At 50.3% G+C, this 23,250-nt stretch overlaps 2 protein-coding genes across 2 annotated transcripts in view; both read left to right on the plus strand.

Moving 5' to 3' along the window:
• Nucleotides 1–6,836, plus strand: part of GNB5 (G protein subunit beta 5) — a 39,515-nt gene extending 32,679 nt beyond the window's left edge. Inside the window, exons 8-11 of the mRNA XM_054716222.1 lie at nt 1,239–1,287; nt 3,749–3,845; nt 4,805–4,971; nt 6,287–6,836. Of these exons, the coding sequence (XP_054572197.1) occupies nt 1,239–1,287; nt 3,749–3,845; nt 4,805–4,971; nt 6,287–6,298 (325 nt within the window). The 3' untranslated portion in view covers nt 6,299–6,836. The remainder of the gene's footprint in view (nt 1–1,238; nt 1,288–3,748; nt 3,846–4,804; nt 4,972–6,286) is intronic.
• A 10,907-nt stretch (nt 6,837–17,743) lies between these two features.
• Nucleotides 17,744–20,535, plus strand: BCL2L10 (BCL2 like 10). The gene is made up of 2 exons (XM_028147856.2): nt 17,744–18,178; nt 20,422–20,535. The coding sequence occupies exons 1-2, from the start codon at nt 17,744–17,746 to the stop codon at nt 20,533–20,535; spliced, it is 549 nt and encodes a 182-aa protein (XP_028003657.2).
• The last annotated feature ends 2,715 nt before the right edge of the window (nt 20,536–23,250 follow it).

Raw genomic sequence — 23,250 nt, forward strand, 5'->3', positions numbered from 1 at the left:
CCTGGATCAGAGATGAAGGACAGTTTATTACTCAGAGCAGTGGCAATAGTCAGAGTGTCAGCATTTCTGTGCCGGTTACTGGAGCCCAAATTCCACAGGATGACATGAAAAGGGCCAAATGACATGCAGGATCTATGAATTGGATCCTAAGAAAGAGGTCAGTACTTGACACATAAATTTGGAAGATGACACTGTCCAGGCAGTATATATAATATAATCACCCAGGATCTTCAGTATGCTTAGTGGGCAATACTAGGCTTGTTCCCGTTAAAAGCAAAAACAAAATGAGACAACTTAGTTACAGTAGGAGTAGAAATGTTAGTAAGAATTTTCTAGCTCCCTGCCCTCAAATATGGGATAAGATAAAAGGAAAAAAGGCTATTGCTTTTTGCAAATATGTAGCAATTACCTAGAAAATCAAAGAAAATCAATCCAGAATTTACTGCAGATAGAAAATGAAGTTACTAAGGTGCAGGACAGAATATCCACAAAAGTCAAGTAAACCCTTATGATGAAATACAGCTTAAAAAGGCGCGGTCTCTCACCCATGCTTTTGCCTTTACCCTGACCCTCTTCTTCTGAAGGCCGTTACTCCACCAGGTGTCCACTGAGGCCTGCCTCTCTCTGGGGAGCGGATTGTAGAAAAGAGAGTGACGGTGACAGAAAGCATCGTTATTTACTGGAAGCTCTTTATTCGGCCACATTCCATGCCACATTCTTTGCATATGCTGTCTTATTCCCTCTTGACGAGGAGACAGGCTGTGCAAGGTGAAGTCACTTTGCACAAGTATCCCATGTAGAAAGCGGTCAGTGCAGAGATCTGCATGTGGCTCTGCGTGTCTGATCCCAGTGTCTGTCTATAACCACTTTCTTATCCCTGAGCTCTGGGCCATGTCTTAGGAATGAGGTATGTGGTCAAGGAAAACTACGGGTCCGGGGACCTTGCCTGTGTTCCATGCCTGGTACAGATACCTGTATTATCACATTTACTCCTCACCAATACTCTGCAAGGCCAATGCCACTGTCCCCCATTGATAGGGAAGAAAACTAGAGGCCAGTGGATCTGCCGGATGAGCTTCCCTTTCTGGCCTCTGTAAACAAATGGTCCTTATGTCCCTAGAAGTGGAGATTCTGATTCCGAGGGCCTAGCATGAAACAGCCTTCCCAGACGGTTATGACGGGCATCCAGGTTTGGGAGTCACTACTCTAAAGTGCGTTCTCCCCAACTTCCTCTGCAGGTACTACCCGAGCGGAGATGCCTTTGCCTCAGGATCAGATGATGCTACGGTACGTTTCTAAGTCATTGAGAGCTTTCTTATTTGCGAGAGAGATGTGCTGCCTTCATTTTATTTTAAATAACTTTTATTTTGATCACAAAAATAATGTGTATTCGTTGAAGAAACCCTGGGGAGAAATTAAATTACCTTAATCTCCCTACCCAGGAAAAATCACAATGAGATGAATTCCTTTCTCTCTTTCCTTGTTAAACAAAATTTGCTTTTTTTCACTTACTAATAGATTTTGAACATTTTCCTATGCCAATAAACATTGTTCTATATTATTTTTTCTTAGTGATTGAATAGTTTCCCATGTTATAGACAAAACCATAATTTACTTAGCCAGTCTTCAATTTTGGGACATTTAGGTTTTCAAGGTATGTGTTTTTTTCCTGTTAAAAAACACTGCTATAAGTAAGTATTTTTGGAGCTTCTCGTTATTTCCATAGAATGAATTCTCAGACATGAACTTACTGAGTTAAAAATAGGCCTAGTTTTAAAGCTTTTGATACTAATTGAAAAATTATGTTCACTGATTTTTTTAAGAGAAAAGAAATACCTTCTTGTGCCCTGAAAATACGAAATAAATTATTAAATAATAGTAATAATAGTTTTGATTCTGATTCAGTACTGTGGAAGAAATTACAAAGAAATAGATTGAGAGTTTTGATAATAATGCAAATTTAAAACTTATGGATGTCAAAAATATATAACCAAATGTAAGTGCATACATTTTGGAAAAATCCTTGCTACATGTATGCCAGGCCAAGTCGAAATCCTTTAGATATGAATGGGAAGGCATAATCAATAAGATGTATACCACAATTTTATTTTATTTATTTTTTAAATATATTTTATTGATATTTTTACAGAGAGGAAGGGAGAGGGATAGAGAGTTAGAAACATCGATGAGAGAGAAGCATTGATCAGCTGCCTCCTGCATACCCCCTATTGGGGATGTGCACGCAACCAAGGTACATGCCCTTGATCAGAATCGAACCTGGGACCCTTCAGTCCGCAGGCCGACGCTCTGTCCACTGAGCCAAACCGGTTAGGGCTGTATACCCCAATTTTAAAGAAAGATAGAATGCAGACCATTTATAAAGCAATACATCCAAAATGGCAAATAAACTGAAAATGTTTTCAAAATCACCTCTAATCTAAGAAATGCAAGTTTCAATGATCAATGCTCAGCTGCAGGAGAAATGCTCAGTGTGGAGGTGGTGCGGTGGGGAGCCTGGGCCCAGCCTAATCAGGACCCTGGGTACCAGCCTTCTAGAAAGCAGTTCTGTGATAGAAGAACTTTCAAAATATCTCTATCCTTTGATCTGGGCATGCTATTTCTTGGAAATAATTCTATCCTAAAGATTCTATTCCATAGCTATTATAAGGAAAATATCAGGGATTTTTACATAAGAATGGTCACCATGGGAGAGAATCTATATATAGAAAAACCTAAGCGACCATTACAACCGAACGACTGGTCAACTAGTCGCTATGATGTGCACTGACTCAATGCAGGAGCTGCCCCCCGGTGGTCAGTGCATTCCCACAGCCAGCCTCCCATGGCCGGGCGACGGCATCAGCGTCTGGCGTCCGTTCCTTCCGCGCCTAGCCCAGCAACCATTGCCTCCTCTCCTGACCCCGCCCGGGCCTTTGGCCCCTGGCTGGACGGGGAACCGGGGCTGGGTGGCAGCAGATGTGGTCCCTTTCCCAGGGGGGCTGAGGGCCGGCTCCCTCCTCGGGGCCAGTGGCCAACATCCCATGCCCTGTCCCTCCCCACGGCCAGCAGGCCCTGATTGGCCGGCCCTGATCAGCCCTGATCACCGGCCAGGCCTAGGGACCCCACCGGTGCATGAATCCATGCACCGGGCCTCTAGTTTTATTATAAAAGAGAAAAATTACACGCAAGCATCTTTTTAACAGGGTATGGCTAGATTCTGATATATCTACATGAAGACTAACAACCACGTTAATTATGGGTTTTTTTGGAAAATTACTTAATGATATGAGATAATGCTCATAACATAATGAGAAGTGTAATAAACATCCACCCTGTGTTATTTTTTATTTCATTATTTTTTTAATACACACATAAAACAGAAGTAAGTCTGAAGGAAATAGATGTTAATCAATACCTCTAGGATTTGGGGTGACTTTTATTTTATTTTCTATGCATTTTGAGTTTTTCTGAATTTTCTACAATGAACATGTATCCTTCATCAGAAAAACGGCTGGGTGTCATTTTAGGTTTTGTACCTGAAGAAGCCTTCTATATTTGCTGTGTCTTTAAGTCTCCCTTGGAGATGCATAGGAATTGGGACTGAGGGAGAAAACACTAGGAGAGAAAACGTAAGAGGTGTTTCCCTTACCTCTCAGTCTACACAAGCCATTGGCCCCTGCTGGTGGCTCTGTGGTGTCGCCTCACCCGACGGGAGCCAGAAGTAAGTGCTTCTTTGTTTGCACCCCAGTGTCGCCTCTACGACCTCCGGGCAGACAGAGAGGTCGCCATCTATTCCAAGGAGAGTATCATATTTGGAGCATCCAGCGTGGACTTCTCCCTCAGTGGTAAGATTTTATGTCAGAAACTTTCCCGGACTGTGAAACAGGACCTAAGTGACACCCAGCTCTCTGTCAAGAGGCCCCTCAGCTGAACTTCCTGTGGGCCCACATGCCAAATAGTCTCCTTTTGTGCCAGTCTCCCCCCACCCCCACCCGCCGGGCTTTGTGAGTCCTCCTTCGCCCTGCCCTCAGCGGCGGCCCCAGCCCCAGTCCCTTCAGGGGAAATGAAGGCTGTGCCCATCTAACACTGTTCTTCAAGGCAGATGGACAGGCAGTCACATGCACAGAGCCTTGAGGCATTGCTTCCCCAGCCTTCCCTTCTCCCTTCACACCTGAAAAAGGACTTTTTTTCAGAGGTGGAGGGTGGGTGACCCTTTCTCAATGCCCTGAAGCTCATGGCACCTCTGCCCTCACAGGTGGGGAGGCTGCTCGTGAACATTAAGGCAGCACTGATACTCTGGGTCACTGGACCATTCCATTTCCCCAGACACTCCCCAATTCTGCATCTGAGCCTTCGTGCATGCATGCTGCTACCCCTGCCTGAAACATCTTTTCTCTCTTTTCTCTGCATGGCAAACTTCTATTCAACCCTCAAGAGCCCATCAAATGTCATTTCCTCTGCAATGTCTTCCTTGATCCTTCCTCTGTGATGGCAAAGCACATTACACACAACTGAGCACTTCCATTACAGCCCTTATCACATGGTGCTGTGATTTATGTGTCTGCCTACCCAGACCACCCTCCACAGGGCCAGCAACTGTGCTTTCTCCTCCGAACCCTCAGGGCAAGGCACAGTATCTGACACACGGGGGCACTAAATCACTGTTTACTGAAGGAATGAAAAATGAACGAATGAGTGAGTGAATGAGTGCATGAACAAACAAGCAAGCAAGCAAGCGAGTCATGAAAAGAAAAACAGGAAGGAAGGAACTGGTTTAATAACTGTCACATCCTCCCGCTTGCAGGTCGCCTGCTGTTTGCTGGATACAACGATTATACCATCAACGTCTGGGATGTGCTCAAGGGGGCTCGAGTCTCCATCCTGTTTGGACATGAAAACCGTGTTAGTACTCTACGGGTTTCCCCTGATGGAACCGCTTTTTGCTCAGGATCCTGGGATCACACCCTAAGAGTAAGCGAGGAGACTTTCTATTTTACTCTGGGTGTGAGAAGAGGAGTGATTGGCCTTCCTGAAAGCAGAAGTCCGAGTGAGCTAGGAGAGGCCGGGACAGCTACATGGAGCTCAGATTACTCAGAGCCACAGAAGGAATGAGTGGCCTGGGAGGTCGTGAATGCCCCATCAACACGGGTGTTCACGCATAGATTACACAACTATGTATCAGCATGTAGTTGAGGGAATAGCTGGACTAGGTGATTCAAAAGGTTCCTTTTGACCCTAAAAGTATGATTCTTCTGAGTCTAGCCTTTGGCAAACCACAGATGGCCAGTCTCGCCTCCTAGAACTGCAGGGTTCTGGTGTGGTCACAGACCCCTCTGAAACCAGCAGAGGGGCTTTAGGAGGGCACGAAGCCCCTGAAATTATATGCCTGATTTTGTGTGTGTCCTCCTCATGGCTTTTTAAAAAGATATTCTCAGAAAGCTCCAAGACTTTGTCGGGTGTTGGCTCCTCAGAAATACTGTTTGCAAAGCAAAGCTCACCGCAGTGTGGAACACCACAAACCTGACAGTCTCAGTAGGGTCTTAGGAGGGAGCGCAAAGGCAGATCCTTGAGGTTCTAGGGATTTGAGGCAGACCTTTTGATGGAGGGACTTCGGTGGCATAGAGTTTAGGATTGCTGGACACAGGCTGGGGGAGGAGGAGGGTTTCGAAGATGGGCCTTAACAGGGACCAGTCACTGGATGCTCTGTTGTTCTGAGACGTGCGTCTCTTCTGAAGAGGATACTTGACTCGTGTATTCGTAGGATATAAAGGTGAATGGACTTTTGCAAAGTTCCTGAAAGAAACAGTAAAGTTATTTGTGACTTCATTCATCTTCCTGGTCAGGAGTTGCCTAAATTAGTAAAGTTGTGTTCATGTACTCAGAGGGCTGTCTGGGAACAAATGGCTTCTGTTGCCAATCTAAGAGTTACCAGCCCCACGTAGGAGGCCACAGATGCCCTTAGACAGTTAACTAAGGGGGAGGGGCATCAGGTCCAAACAGACACCTTTCTCCTCTCAATCCTCAGGGCAAAGCACGGTACCTGACACACCTGGGCACTAAATCACTGTTTATTCAATGAATGAGCAAATGAACACATGAGTTGCTAAGAGGAAAGTGTTTTATTTTCTAAGACATGCAAGTGCTCTATTTTGGATGGAGTGTGTGTGTGTGTGTGTGTGTGTGTGTGTGTGTGTGTAAAGAGACTTTGATTTGTCCCTTTAAACTCAGGATTTGTAAGTTGTTAAGTACTAAAGAAACTAACAGTTATCTGTTTGTGTCTTTGCAGGTCTGGGCTTAATCGTTTCCTCACAATACACTTTTAGGTACCTGAGGTTAGAATTTGAAATCGCCACATGTCAATAGATCTTACTTCTAGAGGACTTGAGAGTTTATCACAACTTGGCTGAAAGGTCACCAAACATCTCCAATATTACTATTAAAACCATCACCCCTGGAAAAGCACCACTGTCAGCCTTCAGCACTAGGAGAACACCTTCAAGTACAGTGTTGCTGGGGGTTTTGTTGTTCTTTTTATTTTGAGCACTTTTAAATTTTATTCATTAAGAAAAAAAATATCCTATCTAATAATAGAGTAACATGTAAATTACCATCACTCCGCTACACCCACGATTGGGCGGCGGGAGGCTGGGGGGCGGGACTCGGGGTGGCCTATCCGGCCATTGAGAGGCACAGATCCGCTGCCACTGAAGGGGGCTACCCTGCTGTTGAGAGGCGCAGGGGGCGGGACTCCCGCCCCCTGTGCCTCTCAATGGCCAGATCCGCAGCCGCTGAGGGGGCCTGCGGCGGACACCCAGCTGCGCCTCTCAACGGCAGGGTAGCCAGGTGTCCGCTGCAGCCCCCCTCAGCAGCCGCGGACCATCAAAAGTCGGGGAGCTGGGTGCCTGTCTGCTCCGGCACCAGGCCTTTCAGAAGCATCAGCCGAGCCAGAGGCTTCTGAAAGGCCTGGTGCACCAGCGGACAGGCACCCAGCTCCACCGCAAAAAGCGAAAGCGTGTAGGGGACCCTACACGTCCATGATTCAATCATGCACTGGGCCTCTAATATATATATTGATTTCAGAAAGGGAGGGAGAGGGAGAGACAGATAGAAATATCAATGATGAGAGAGAATCATTGATCAGCTGCCTCCTGCACGCCCCACACTGGGGATTGAGCCCACAACCCCGGTTGATGCTCAACCACTGAGCCACGCCAGCTAGGCTAAAACTTATTCATTTTTAAAGTTATTCTTAATTATACTCGGCTCATCTCATTCAATTACCAACAGAATCCAGCATCTAATGTGTTTCCTGTTGCTTCTTTGCATCAGATTTGTTTCGGAGCACCTTAGAACCTGGTCTCTGTCAGCTGCGCTGTGCCTGGGCCTCCGGAAGTGCTGATTTCAGTGGCTGTAGGAGGAGGGCCGTGTAACTGACCTGTGATGGGAGGACGTTCCAATTCCAAATGTAATTAGACAGATTCGCTTTTTAAAAAATGTGTTTTTATTGTAAAACTATCTTTCCCAGTCTTGCATCATATTGTCTCGTTTCACATAAAATATTTTAATCTATGTGAACTGTTATAAATGAAGCAGGTGTGCTTAAGATGGACAGGAGGTTTACTTTACAAATCAGGTGATGATGTTGATAGGAGTGTTATCACGTGGACAGAACATTTTCTTTCAAGGGCAAAGCTGAACGCTGTTTGCGACACACACGCTTCTCAGAGCAACCAAAACCTTTCTGTGTGGGACACAGGCCGGTACACTCAGTGAAAGACCTATCACTAGTATAGACATATGAGGATCAGTGGCATCCCTCAGCCTACGGTGGATCTTGTCCATAGCCATTCTACTCATATTTATTGCATTATGGATGTAATCGCATATACAAATTAATTGCTAGGTTTCGAAAAATAATGTTTTATATTGAGAAAAATAAAAAAGATATCTTGTCTTTATTTGAAATTCAGCAATTCCTTCTGGAAGATACCAAGTGCTTTGTTACAAGACCCTTTGTTTGTTTTATCTTGCGTCTAAAGGTACAGAGATGAAAATGCCTTATTCATCAAGATGGCATGCGTTAGGGAAGTAAAAAGTCACCTCAAATTCCAAAAATCACTCCTGGGTGAGGCTTGCCTGTGGCTCCTGTGGTGCCCAAGGGCTGTGTCTGCTGCATCCCCTGGATCTCTGGTCTCCTCTCAGCCCTGTTCCCCCCCCCCCTTTCCCCCCCCCCCCCCGCCCCAGCCCTTCTCCCAGGGCTAGTTCTGGCTCTGCAGGCCCAGCCCCAGGCCCTGCTGCTCAGAGAGGCCCTTCCAGAGTGGGCACAGCCATCGGATAGGCCTGGACCTGGCACCCGTAACCTCGGGGGTGCAGGACCACCCTCAGACCTACTTGGTCAGGTATCATAATGGACCTGTCAGGCCATCTTTTCCACCTGTTTTAAAAAAGTAAACAGAATGGTTATATCAGTCATTGGTGAGGGTTTTACTATGCAGCAGCCCTGGTCGGGGAGCCATGTAGAAGGCTCCCGCTTGCCTCTGAAGAGCCCGGAGGGAAGAAGAGGGCGTGGTCCCCAGGGACCGTTGTCAGCCACCTCCTCTCCCCCGCAGAGCACCCCCGGGACAAGGGCTCTGGGAAACGGGCACAAGGTCCCACAGTGTGTCCACGGGACCCCTGAGCTGCACTCCTAGGACATTCCAAACTGCTCCTCGTCTCCTAGCAACGGCATCCCCACCTCTCTCCCACAGACCCTGGCCTGCCTCTGCACAGCAAATTCAAGCTTTATGTTTGGAGAGGCAGAGCACATCTTCAGTGAAAAACAGTCCATATCTTTCCAGTTAAAAGACAACTGTAAGGGCCCTATGGGAGTATTTTGTAGATTACTCACCCCCGGGCAGTAAGCCACCTCCCCTGTAAGTATTTCATCTCACAGTGTGTGCTGTTTAGTATTTATTGATGAAATACTTGGTCGGGAATATACTACACTATATGGACACTCGAGGGGCAACTCCAAGTAATAAATTGTATTTTGCATATTGAAAATAATGCCAAGTGGAGTTTTTCAACCAGTTTGTCTTTTTTTAGAGGACTTGGGGGCAAACCCACCAAACTGATTGTGGTGAAGGAGTCCAGTGAATGTGCCCCTGTGTGCGTAGCCTCGGACCCCCTCCCCAGCCAGAGAAAAGAAGTGGGGGGGGCAGGAAGGGAGTCCCCTGAGGAGGTGGGCCGTGATGGGGGTTGATGGGAAAGGCCTGTGACCTGAAACCAGGCAGCTGCTCCGGAAAGACCCAGCAGCAGGCACTCCACATCCCCTTTCCTCTCCCCGCCCCTTGGCCGCCTCCACTCCCTTCCCTGGATTATATGTAGCTTAATGGCAGCAAAGGTTGTAAAGGCCTCTGCATTCTGGGCTTTCATAGTTGTTTGGCCAGCTGGCTAGAAGGTGGCACACTGACAATTAGGACTCATCTGTAAGCTAGAGGGGGACAGCATGGTGACAATGGATGTGACCTTAGGTTCAGACCCAGCTCTACCCATTTTACAGGATATGGGGTATCATCCAAATTTCTCCCAGCCTCAGTGTCCTCATCTATGAAATGGGACAGCACTAAAGTATATACCTAGTTCAGCCTTGGCACATCTTCAATAGGGTCAATTCCCTGCTTCTGAGTTTTGTCTGTCCACCATCCTCCCTTTCCCTTCTCCCTTTCCTGTTACCTTCCTCTCCCTTATCTCTCTCTCTTCTCCCATCTCCTCCCTCCTCTCTTCCTATCCCACCTCTCTCCTTGTCTCCTTTCTTGCTCCTCCTTTTCTTCCTCTCTCTCTTCCCTTTCCACCCCGTCCCTCCCTTTTCCCCATTCCTTTCCTTTTTCTTCTGTGTTTCCTCCCCCCATTTCCTCCCCTCCATAAGCAGCCTCATTCAACTATCAAATTAGTAATTATCATCAATTAGAAAACCATCTGGGCCAGGGTTCTCAAAGTTTTTGGTCTTATAATCCCTCTATACTCTTAAAAATGGAAGACCCCAAAGAGCTTTGTGTTTGTGTGGATTATATCTGTCAATATTTATCATGAGTAATTAAAACTGAGAAAAATTGTAAAACAAGAATAGAGACTAACCCATTCCACTAGAAAACTCCTGAGAGAATGAGCATGTAAAAAGCCACACATACAAAAAGGAAAGGTATTATTATCATGAAAAAAGTTTTGACCTTGGGGATCCTCCGGTGGGGACCACACTTGGAAAACAGCTGATCTGGGCTAAGCACCTTTTTAAGCACCTTTGTGAGGCCCCCCTGAGGCCAGGAAGACCCTGGTAAGGAGCTTAGGAAAGGGGGAGGAAGAAAGGAGGGTGATTAGGGGAGGAGGGCTTAACGAGAAGCTCTCAGAGGATCCTTTGGGGTGACCACAGGCCCTGTAAGAGATCCTGGAGAGGCAATGGGAAAGGCTAGAGACCAACTGAGGCCTGTGAATGGCTGAATATCTTTTCAAAGGAGGACACTTGAAATCCTAAGTAAGCCCAGCTGATCGGTTAGATAGAGGCTGGGGTGGGGACCATATCACTTCACCTGGCTTTCTCCCAAGTCCAGGAGAGCTGACTGAGCAGGGAGTTGTAGATCTGCATTGCCCAAAGGTGGCTGCTGGCTCAACAACAGGTTAAAAATACAGATCTTTAGGGCCTAGTATATGAAATGTCCAGAATGGGCAAATCCATAAAGACAGCAGATTAGTAGTTACTTAGGGCCTAGAGTGGGACGAACGGGGAGTGACTGCTAATGGATATGATATTTCCTTTGAGGAAATGGAATTACTAGCAGATAGTGGTAATGGTCAAAAAACTCTGTGAATATACTAGAAACCACTGAACATTTTATAAACTTGACCCCAAAGGCAAGGGAAGTAAAGGCAAAAATAAATGAATGGGACTATGTCAAACTAAGAAGCTTCTGCACAGCCAAAGAAACTAACAACAAAACAGAGGCAGCCAACCAGATAGGAGATGATATTTGCAAACAGTAGCTCTGACAAAGGTTTAATTTCCAAAATATATAAAGAATTCACAAAACTCAACACCAAACTACCCAATCAAAAAGTGGGCAGAGAACCTGAAAATACACCTCTCTCAAGAAGACATACAAACAGCCAATAGATACATGAAAAGATGTTCAACCTCACAGGCAATTAGGGAAATGCAAATCAAAACTACAATGAGGTGCCTGCAGGGAGGATGGAACCGGAGAGGAGGGGGCGGCTGATGACCTGGCCGGAGTTCACTGGCAGGAAGGAGATAAAGGCTCCGGAGTGCGCTGAGCACCGGCTCCGAATGCACTGAACCCCATTCCGGGCGAAACCCTGGGAAACTCACTCACTTTCGCAACTCCGCCGCCCCCGCAGGCCGCCCGGCCCGGGACGCTGGGGACGCCGCCGCAGCGGCGGCGCCCGGAGCCCGGCGGCCTCCCAGCACCCGTCCCCGCCGCGCAGCCCCCGCGTGCCTGGTGTCGCAGGCCACGCACCCCGCACACCGGACGGAGGCCCGGGCGCCCTCTCCGTGCACCTCCTGGCGGCGCTAGACTTCAGTAGAGTTGACTGAATTCAAGGGATTAAGAAGTATAAATTGGGGGGACGCCGCGGCGGCGACGTCCGGAACGCGGCGATGGCGGTGCCTGGAGCTCGGCGGCCGCCCAGCGCCCGTCCCAGCCGCGCGGCCCTCGCGCACCTGGATCCACGGGACGCGCGCACCGCGCACCGGACGGAGGCCCGGGCGCCCTTTCCGTGCACCTCCCGGCGGCGCTAGACTTCAGTAGAGTTGACTGAAATGAAGGGATTAAGAGGTACGGATTGAGAAGTTTGAAAAAGATGGCGGCGGAGGTTAGGGGCTGTTCTGTTGCCTCGCACCCAGCGAAATCGGAGGGGATGAGGTGTGGAGGTGCGTGGGTCTGGCTGGTGGCGGGGGAGAGGGGCTTTTGTTCCAAACCCAGGGGAGATTGGCTCTCCATCACCCTGAAACCCATCTTCTGGCGAACCCCGGGAGACCCAGATGCCTGCGGGGAGAGGCGGGACTCTTGCGGAGGTGCGCCCAGCAATCAGTGTTTGCTGCGCTGGAGTGCGGAACGAGGGGACTTAGATACGTGGAAGGCAGAAGGACCAGACTCACAGCCATCTTGGCTCGCCGCACCATGGCCTGTGGGCGCCCTGAGACCCCGCCCCGCCCTGGGACCCGCCCCGCACGTTTTGAAGACCTGCCCCGCAAGTCTCGCAGGCACACCTGCGCCCCAAGCAACGGCTTATGCATGTGGGTGGCCTGCCCTCTGGCAGCGGACCAGATGATCTGCTGTTCTAGTCGAATGCTCCAGGGCCTCTCAGACAGGAGGAAGAAACTACAGTTTTTGCTGTAATCCTTGCTGAGTGCCTAAGGCAGTAGCTGATCTACACCCCATTGGAGACCCAGAAACGAGGGCATCTAGTGGTCTGTAGGAGATGACACCAGATTTCAACCACGTGCATAAGGGACACATTCAACGGGAATATTCAGTGAGCGCCAAAGCTTTGCTGCACCAAGACCCGGCCCATAAACGTGTCTCCTGCACAGCAACTCTTCCTTTATAGACAAAGAGAGCCCCCCCAGTGACACCAACAACAATCAAGACTTAACTATACAAAGGAGGACCAAGATGGAGGCATAGGGCGGAAGCCTGATTGTTGCCTACCACAACAACTTTGAGACTACGACAAGAGAGCAGAGCAGACACCATCCAAGACCACCATAAGGCTGGCTGAGTAGATGCTCTACAACTAGAATAAAAGAGGGGTATGTGGGATGATGCTGATGCCGGTGACCCAAAGACCACACTTTAAGAACTACGGCTCAGGCGACACAAAAGAACTATGGCTCAGGCGATACAACAGCGACCTGGAACATGCTCGGCGCAGTTCCCCCGGCGATCTCCGGCTGAGGGGACGGCTCCACTGGCAGCCAAGCACGGACAGACGAACCCCTATGAGACATGGGGTGGGAGACTCCGCGCTTGCTGACCTCTGAGTCCGTCAAGAATCTCAACGCCTCGGAAGCGGCCAGGTGCGCATGCTTGGCGACCGGCCACCGATGCAGACCCAAGGGCCGACGCAGCGACGCCAGACTGGCCCACCGCCATGCACCGGGTGCACCGGAGCTTTGCCGAGCCGCCGCCCGACGAGTTCTGCAGCAGCCATACTGGAGCTCTGGAAGGATGGCCAGGAGAATTGCTGAGGGGGGATTGACCGGCAGGAATTGGGATCGGGAAGACAGGGCCCCGCTGAGACCCGGGTGCGGGCGGGGTTGCGCGCCTCTGGGCTTGGGTGTGGTCACACGCCTCTGGGTATAAGTGAGGCCTCAAGTCCCTGGGTCTAGGTGAGGCCACATGCCCCTGGGTCCAGGTGAGGCCGGACTCCGGTTCCGGGTGAGGCCAAGTGCCCCTGGACCCGGATGACGCTGGATCCCTTGCCCGGGCGAGGCCAAGCGCCCCTGGGTCTGGGAGAGCCCACACACCCCTGGGTCCAGGCGAGACCATTTGTCCCTGGATCCGGGTGAGGCCGCGTGCACCTAGGCCCAGGTGAGCCCAAGTGGCCCTGGGTCTGGGAGAGGCCAAGCGTCCCTGGGTCCGGGTGAGACCATGTGTCCCTGGATCCGGGTGAGGCCTTGTGCACCTAGGCCCGGGTGAGCCCAAGTGGCCCTGGGTCTGGGAGAGGCCAAGCGTCCCTGGGTCCGGGTGAGACCATGCGTCCCTGGATCCGGGTGAGGCCTCGTGCACCTAGGCCCGGGTGAGCCCAAGTGGCCCTGGGTCTGGGAGAGGCCAAGCGTCCCTGGGTCCGGGTGAGACCATGTGTCCCTGGATCCGGATGAGGCCTCGTGTACCTAGGCCCGGGTGAGCCCAAGTGGCCCTGGGTCTGGGAGAGGCCAAGCATCCCTAGTCCGGGTGAGACCATGTGTCCCTGGATCCGGGTGAGGCCTCGTGCACCTAGGCCCGGGTGAGCCCAAGTGGCCCTGGGTCTGGGAGAGGCCAAGCGTCCCTGGGTCCGGGTGAGACCATGTGTCCCAGGACCCGGGTGAGGCCTCGTGCACCTAGGCCCGGGTGAGCCCAAGTGGCCCTGGGTCTGGGAGAGGCCAAGCGCCCCTGGGTCCGGGTGAGACCATGCGTCCCTGGACCCGGATGAGGCCTCGTGCACCTAGGCCCGGGTGAGCCCAAGTGGCCCTGGGTCTGGGAGAGGCCAAGCGTCCCTGGGTCCGGGTGAGACCATGCGTCCCTGGATCTGGGTGAGGCCTCGTGCACCTAGGCCCGGGTGAGCCCAAGTGGCCCTGGGTCTGGGAGAGGCCAAGCGTCCCTGGGTCCGGGTGAGACCATGCGTCCCTGGATCCGGATGAGGCCTCGTGCACCTAGGCCCGGGTGAGCCCAAGTGGCCCTGGGTCTGGGAGAGGCCAAGCGTCCCTGGGTCCGGGTGAGACCATGCGTCCCTGGATCCGGATGAGGCCTCGTGCACCTAGGCCCGGGTGAGCCCAAGTGGCCCTGGGTCTGGGAGAGGCCAAGCATCCCTAGTCCGGGTGAGACCATGTGTCCCTGGATCCGGGTGAGGCCTCGTGCACCTAGGCCCGGGTGAGCCCAAGTGGCCCTGGGTCTGGGAGAGGCCAAGCGTCCCTGGGTCCGGGTGAGACCATGTGTCCCTGGATCCGGGTGAGGCCTCGTGCACCTAGGCCCGGGTGAGCCCAAGTGGCCCTGGGTCTGGGAGAGGCCAAGCGTCCCTGGGTCCGGGTGAGACCATGTGTCCCAGGATCCGGGTGAGGCCTCGTGCACCTAGGCCCGGGTGAGCCCAAGTGGCCCTGGGTCTGGGGGAGGCCAAGCGCCCCTGGGTCCGGGTGAGACCATGTGTCCCTGGATCCGGGTGAGGCCTCGTGCACCTAGGCCCGGGTGAGCCCAAGTGGCCCTGGGTCTGGGAGAGGCCAAGCGTCCCTTGGTCCGGGTGAGACCATGTGTCCCTGGATCCGGGTGAGGCCTCGTGCACCTAGGCCCGGGTGAGCCCAAGTGGCCCTGGGTCTGGGAGAGGCCAAGCATCCCTAGTCCGGGTGAGACCATGTGTCCCTGGATCCGGGTGAGGCCTCGTGCACCTAGGCCCGGGTGAGCCCAAGTGGCCCTGGGTCTGGGAGAGGCCAAGCGTCCCTGGGTCCGGGTGAGACCATGTGTCCCTGGATCCGGGTGAGGCCTCGTGCACCTAGGCCCGGGTGAGCCCAAGTGGCCCTGGGTCTGGGAGAGGCCAAGCGTCCCTGGGTCCGGGTAAGACCATGTGTCCCAGGATCCGGGTGAGGCCTCGTGCACCTAAGCCCGGGTGAGCCTAAGTGGCCCTGGGTCTGGGGGAGGCCAAGCGCCCCTGGGTCCGGGTGAGACCATGCGTCCCTGGATCCGGATGAGGCCTCGTGCACCTAGGCCCGGGTGAGCCCAAGTGGCCCTGGGTCTGGGAGAGGCCAAGCGTCCCTGGGTCCGGGTGAGACCATGCGTCCCTGGATCTGGGTGAGGCCTCGTGCACCTAGGCCCGGGTGAGCCCAAGTGGCCCTGGGTCTGGGAGTGGCCAAACGTTCCTGGGTCTGGGTGAGACCGTGCGTCCCTGGATCCGGGTGAGGCCTCGTGCACCTAGGCCCGGGTGAGCCCAAGTGGCCCTGGGTCAGGGAGAGGCCAAGCGTCCCTGGATCCGGGTGAGACCATGCGTCCCTGGATCCGGGTGAGGCCTCGTGCACCTAGGCCCGGGTGAGCCCAAGTGGCCCTGGGTCTGGGAGAGGCCAAGCATCCCTGGGTCTGGGTGAGACCATGCGTCCCTGGATCCGGATGAGGCCTCGTGCACCTAGGCCCGGGTGAGCCCAAGTGGCCCTGGATCTGGGAGAGGCCAAGCGTCCCTGGGTCCGGGAGAGACCATGTGTCCCTGGATCCAGGTGAGGCCTTGTGCAACTAAGCCCGGGTGAGGCCACGTGCCCCTGGGTCTGGGAGAGGCCAAGCGTCCCTGGGTACGGGTGAAGCCAGATCCTGGGTCCGGGTGAGGCCGTGCGCCCCTGGATCCATCCGGGTGAGGCTGGGTCCCAGGCCCGGGTGAAACCACGTGCCCCTTGGGTATGGGTGAGGCCACGTGCCCCTTAGTCTGGGTGACGCCGTGCCCCTGGGTTCGGCCGAGACCAAACCAGAGGGAGTCGGACCTCCGTTACCACCATTTGTCCACCATCCAGAGCTGAGGGGTCAGTGCTGACATGTACACATAAGGAACTACTGGACATCGAAATTGGGTCTCAAAAGAACTGTTGGTCCAGGGGGAAGCTCGCTACAGATTGATTCATTTGCCTGTCAGCATAAATATTATTGCTCGTCTCACATTCAGTTCTTATTAGTATATATCTAGTGACATATGATCTCGTTCATCTAGAGGAAATGATGAACAACATAGACTGAGGAACAAGAACAGAACCAGAAGCAAGGAGGCATCGATCGGACTATCGGGCCTCAGAGGGAGGATAGGGGAGGGTAGGGGGAGGGTGGGGGGAGGGGGAGAGTTCAACCAAAGGACCTGTATGCATGCATATAAGCCTATCCAACGGTTAAGTTCAACAGGGGATTGGGGCATGCATGGGGAGAGGGGTGGGATGGGAATGGGGGGATGAGGACAAATATGTGACACCTTAATCAATAAAGAAATTAAAAAAAAAAAAAAAAAAAAAAAACTACAATGAGATACCACCTCACACCTGTTAGAGTGGCCATTATCAACAAGACAAGCAATAACAGGTGTTGGAGAGGTTGTGGGGAAAAGGGAACCCTCATCCAGTGCTGTGGGGATTTTTTTTACCTAAAAAAATCCTCAAAATCATGTATTCACAAAGATATATGCACCCCTATGTTCATTGCAGCATTATTCACAATGGCCAAGGCATGGAAACAACCTGCAGTGGAGGACTGGGTAAAGATGTGGTACATATACACAATGAAATGCTACTCAGCCATAAGAAAGGGTGAAATAGCACCATTTGCAACAACACGGATAGACCTAGAGAACATTATGCAAAGTGAAATATGTCAGTCAGAAAAAGCTAAGAACCATGTGATTTCACTCATAGGTGGGACATAAACCTGAAACTCGGAACACAAACAGCAGTGTGGTGGCTGCCAGAGGGAAGGGGGTTAGGGGTGTAGGGGGTCCCAGTTAAGGTGACAGGAGAAGACCTGACTTTGGATGGCAGACAATATACAGATCTTGTAACATAGAAGCCCACCTGAAACCTCTGTGTTCATGTCCATCAATGTCCCCCCCAATCAAATGAATTAATAAATATTCTTTAAAAAAAAAAAGAGTATCTCCCACAGACACCTGGCTGCTTCCGTCCAGTTGAGAGATGCTGATAATCCTCGCCAGTGGAGGCTGTGAGTAGCCTTCGTCAGCCTCTCCTTAAGAGAAGGCAAGCGTCTACCCAACTTCCCAGACTGTCCCCTCCAGGTTCTTGGGCCCCAAGCCAGGAGCTAGACAACCATCCCAAAGACGCTCACTCCGCCCTGAGGACCGCGTGAGTACGTGCACGCGTGCGCGCTGCTGCACCTGGTTTTCCGACCCGCCCAGGTGCTGGTGGGATGCGCATTAAAGGCTCCTTTGGGGCCTAGAAAAGCTGCCCCCGGGCGGGGCGGGGCCGGACCGCCCATCCCGGAGCCCGCGGAAGCGCAGCCAGGCCCGGGGCTGCCGCCGGGCCATGGAGGACCAGTTGACGTTGCGCACCCTCCGGCTGCTAACCGACTACCTGGAGCACTGCGCCCGGAGGCCCAGCTGCGCCCCGCGCCCGCCGTCCTCGCTCGAGGCCGCGGTGATGCGCTCCCTCTCCTCCCGGATACAGGAGCACTACCAGCTCTCCTGGACCCGCTTCCGCCGAAGTCCGGGTAACCGCGTGGAGATGGTGGCGACCGCGATGCAGAACGTATTTCGACACCCCCGGGGCCCCAGCTGGGGCCGAGTGGTGGCGCTCGTGGCTTTCGCGGGGTTCCTGCTGGAGAGACCGCCGGCAAGCCACACGTGGGCGCTGAAGGAATGGAATGCCAGGGTTGACCGGGACTGCCAGAGCCTGGTGACCTTGCTGTGCGCTTGTCTCACGGGGCAGCACCGCACCTGGCTGGAGGCGCAAGGCGGCTGGGTGAGCGGGGCGCGGGACCCTGTGCGGAGCGGGTGGGTGTGCGGGGCGGGCATCCCAGGGCAAGCCCACGCAGCTGGCACCCAGAGGGACCTAGGGGCGGCGTCAGTCCTTGGGGCGTTCGTTTCAGCGGCACGTTCGGTGTGAATCCGGTTTTCTTCTCTCTCGGCCGCTCCTAGACGGCTCTCTGGCTCGCCTGCTCAGGAGCAGCCGCGCAGGACTTAGGTTTGCACACCCTCCGGGTTTTAGGATGCGCCCACGTTAGGCCTCGGTGCTTTTGGCCATGAGAGATCCCCAAGCTGGTGAAGCCAGCAGTAGGGTGGTCCAGCCAGGTGAAGTCTTCCTCCTGAGCCTAGTTTAAGCACCTCTTTGGAGAGAAGCACACTCATGGACTCTGCAGCTCTGCAGGCTGGAGAGCGCCAGCCAAAAACGTTAGAATGAATGAAAAGCCATCCCCTTCTCCCGCCTTCACACCTCTGGTGAGTGGGCAGGGACACCCAATAGCAGTGATGACTCAAAGTTCCTTAACTTTAAATACACTGCACCCGGCCCTAAGTGGGGCGCACCTAGGCATCCTGGCTTACAGCTGTATCTCATTTGGTCTCTGTGGTTTAGGCTAGAGCAGCGATTTTCAACCTTTATCTCTCATGGCACACATAAACTACTACAATTCTGTCCCACACCTACAATTCTGTCCCAAAAGCTACATTACTTTTTGTTTTGTTTTGCCAATCTGACCAAAACAAGAAGGTATAATTTTGATTGACTCACACTGGATAGCTCTTCTTGTGTTGTCATTTTTTTTTTAATATAATGTAAGGAAAAAGAGGCCAGTGCCGCTGACTAAATAGTCGGGTATTGCATGTTTTAAAAAATCTTGCAGCACACCAGTTGAAAATCGCTGGGCTAGAGGGCCAGGCCCCTGGCCTACAGCTCCCAAATCATGCTAAGGGTCAAATCAAGCCACCATCCTTCAGCAAGAGGGTAGCATATCTCTTGAATTCTGAGTGAGATCCCTGTTTCTTTCAACTTTATTGGAGTTGAATCAACGACTGAAGTAACCCAGATTATAGAATAAATAGAGCCCAAACTATTTAAAAACAGCCATTAAAATAATCCAGGGAGCTAGACAAGACATTGTAGGAAATTTAGCCTCATGTTGGCAGTTTCGTAGTGATGAATTGGGCTCCATTTGTGAAGAATAGGCAGTATCTAAACCAGAACCTTGACTTTGTATGAACAGTTTGGGGTGTTAAGCTTCAATTCCTGCATACTTTGCAGTGTGTGTGTGTGTGTGTGTGTGTGTGTGTGTGTGTGTATGTGTGTATGTGTATGTGTGTCTTCGTCTTCAATCATGGAAACCTGTGAACTCTAAGAACCCCACCTGAGTTGTTTGTCTTAAGGCATTTGGCCCCTAAGAGCCCTCTGCTTAGAGGAAATTGATTAAATTGGGGCGTGGGGGCGGGGGAAGAGGAGGGCATTGTTTCTGCTCTTTAGCTAATCAACATTAGCAAAGGAATATCCTTTTAACATGAAGTCAAAATTTCCCACTTGCATAAACGGGGCATGCCCACCACTCTCCCGGATGCCGTTAAAATCTAGAGTCTGGACTCCAATTTGCTTTCTCTCCACTTTTCTGAATGGAGCTGCTTGCTGTGTTTCAGGTGATAACTTTCGACCTAGTGTTTGGCAGTTTCCCAAATGGCATCTGTCCTTTGCTCAGGAAAAAACATAACATATAGGCCTAAGTCAGGAATTTTGTGGGTCAGTTGCAGAACACCGCAATAGAGTGAGCATAATCTCTTTGTGGTAGAAGGTCTTGCCTTCAATTTGTGTTTAAAAACAAAACAAAAACAACAACAAAAAACACACACAAAAATAATGCAACACTGTGAAGTACAATAAAGCAAAGTGCAGTAAAACTGAGGTATGCCCCATAGGAGTCTCCATCGCTTTTGGGTTTTGAAAGAAGTGAATCAAAAGCAGAGGAGAGTATTCCTGTTCTAAGTGACAACCTGAAGTGTCCCCATGTCTTTTTCTACCTCCCATAGTGAACTACTTACAATTCAGAACTCATCAAAAGTTCCTAATTGCAGGTTGCCTATTTGGTATTTCCTTTTTTAAAACTTTTAAAACCTAGGAGTTATCTTACTGTTTCATCTCGAACCTCCTGTGTATTTTACTGAGTTCAGGTTTGGAGCATTACGAAACAATCTTAATTTTCCTCTTCTCCCTCCCCCTCGTAGGATGGCTTTTGCCACTTCTTCAGAGTTACACGGTCACGTTGGAGGAAAGTGATGGTTCCGTTTCTTCTGTCATGCCTTACACTAACAATCATAACCTATTTGTGTAAAAATTGAGTTGCAAAAATTTTAACTTATTTCCACCTGCCTACCTGTGACCAGCCAAGCGTATGTGAGATGTGGAAGAACAGAGTAAGGCTCCTCCTGAGACATTTTTACCTGCATCCCTATTCGGAGTCCTGTGGTGACAATTCAGCCGGTGCTTTAACACCTGACAAGTACAGAGGAGTGTTAGGACAGAGGCACTTGAGTGGCTCTTCCCTGACTGGGGAAAACGGGAATCTAAAGGCTTATTGCTCCAAAGAATTGTAAATGGGAAACCTGGTGCGATGTACTGCATTTAGATAAATATACATATGAGACTCTCATCTCTCCACAATTTCCTGTGCTACTGCTGGGTCGGGGGTGAAATGGTGAAATGATATCCAAAGTGCTCCAAGTACCAGGCTAACAAAGAATGTAATAGTAACATCTTCATAAGGAATTCTTTCTAAAGCCTTTGAAATTGAATTCTCGTGTTTCTAGAGTTAATATTAAGAATTTATATTTATGACTTTAATAAATTGTTAAATGTCTTCAAAGTTTTAATAAATGTATGAGTCTTTTTAAAAAGCTTAGTTGGTTTTCCTTTGGGATACAATAAGCCTTTATTTTAGTCTTAGGAATAACTTGAATTGATGGCAATTTTCCTTTTTTTATATATTTATCTCTTTAAATACAACATGTACAATTCTTTTTTATTACAGTTGATGTATGTACAAGATAATGATTAGATAATGATTAGACATTTATATCACTTAACTGTTCACCCTGATAAGTTGACTACCCTTCTGACACCATAGTTATTACAATATTATTGATTCTACACACATACATATATATGTATATATGTATATATATATACTAGTACATATTACTTATGCTGTACTTTACATTCCCATGACTATTTTTATAAGTGGCAGTTTGTATTAATCCCTCCCCTTTTTTCATCCATCCTCCCAAAACTCCTCTCACTTGGCAACCATCAGTTTGTTCCCTGTATCTATAGGTTTATTTTTCTCTTGTTTGTTCATTTATTTACTTTTTTAAAAAAATTCAATTACAGCTCACATTAAATACTTTGCGTTAGTTTCAGGTGCACAGCATAGTGGTTAGACAATCATAATCTTTAAAAAGTGTTCCTCCAGATATTTCCAGTACCCACCTGGCACCATACATGGTTATTACTATCTTATTGACTATTTCCTATGCTGTACTTGACATCCCCATGACTATTTTGTGACTACAAAGTTGTCCTTTTTAATTCCTATACCTTTTTCAACCTCCCTCCTCTCTGGCAATCATCAGCATATTCTCTGTATGTATGAGTCTGTTCAATTTTCTTATTTTCTTCTTTAGATTTCACATATAAGTGAAATCATATGGTATTGGTCTTTCTCTGACTTATTTCACTTAGCGCAATACCCTCTAGGTCCATAATGCTGTCACAAATGGTAATATTTCATTTTTTTTATGGTGGAGTAGTATTCCATTATATGTATGTACCACATATTCTTTATCCAATTGTCTATTGATGGGCACTTGGGTTGCTTCTATATCTTGGCTACTCTATCTAATAAAGAGGGAATATGCAAATTGACCATCATGCCATCACAAAGATGGCAGCACCCATAGCCACAAGATGGTGGCGTCCAGTCCCCTGAGCCCCGCCGGAGTCCCCCAGTCCTTTCAGCCCTGCTGGGAGGTGGCAGGTGTGTGGAGCGGCCAGACCCACCCTCAGCCCCCCAGCTGCCCAGGGCCGGCCCAAGGTGCAGGCAAGCCTCAGATGGCAGCTGCCCAGCCATCTAGGGCTGGCCCAAGGCACAGGCAAGCCTCAGATGGCAGCTGCCCAGCCGCCTAGGGCCGGCCCGAGGCACAGGCAAGCCTCGGATGTCAGCTGTCCAGCCGCCCAGGGCCCCCCGAGGCTCAAGTAACCAGGGCCGGCCAAGGCTTGTGCTTCCAGCATTGGCAGCAGCAGAGGTGTGATGGGGGTGTGATGGGGGCCTTCCCCTGATTGCCAGGTTGCCTCCTGCCCCTGAGGGCTCCTGGACTGTGGGAGGGGGCAGGCCGGGCTAAGGGACCCCCCTCCAGTGCATGAATTTTCATGCACCAGGCCTCTAGTTGTAAATAATACTGCAATGAACATAGGAGTGTATATAATCCTTCTAATTAGATTTTTGGGTTTCTTCAGATGTATACCCAGAAGTGGAATTGCTGGGTCATAAGGCAGTTCCATTTTTAATTTTTTAAGGAGACTCAATACTGGTTTCCACAGTGGCTGCACCAGTGTACATTCCCACCAACAGTGCATGAGGATTCCCTTTTCTCCACACATCCTTGCCAACACTTGTTGTTTGTAAATTTATTGAGGATAGCCATCCTGACAGTATATAGTGATACCTCATTGTGGTTATAATTTGCATTTCTCTGATTAGTGAAGTTGAGCATCTTTTCATATGTCTATTGGCCATCTGTATGTCTCTGAAGAAGTGTCTATTCAGGTCCTTTGCCCATTTTTTGATTGGATTGGTTTGGTTTGGGGGGGTTGTTTTTGTGTTGAGTTGTATACTAGTAAGTTCTTTATAAGTTTTGGATACTAACCCATTATAAGATGTATCATTGTCAAATAGCTTCTCCCATTCAGTAAGTTGTCTTTACATTTGTTAATGGTTTCCTTTGCTGTGCATAAAACTTTGTTTGATGTAGTCCCATTTGTTTTTTTCTTTTATTTCT

This window comes from Eptesicus fuscus, chromosome 5, assembly GCF_027574615.1.
Source record: "Eptesicus fuscus isolate TK198812 chromosome 5, DD_ASM_mEF_20220401, whole genome shotgun sequence".
In the NCBI taxonomy this organism is placed as follows: domain Eukaryota; kingdom Metazoa; phylum Chordata; class Mammalia; order Chiroptera; family Vespertilionidae; genus Eptesicus; species Eptesicus fuscus.

Bases quoted from the DNA above. Each gene is read 5' to 3' on its own strand.
- BCL2L10 (XM_028147856.2), top strand. From the start codon at position 17,744: ATGGAGGACCAGTTGACGTTGCGCACCCTCCGGCTGCTAACCGACTAC. The intron at 18,179-20,421 runs GTGAGCGGGGCG...TCCCCCTCGTAG, and splicing joins TGGAGGCGCAAGGCGGCTGG to GATGGCTTTTGCCACTTCTT.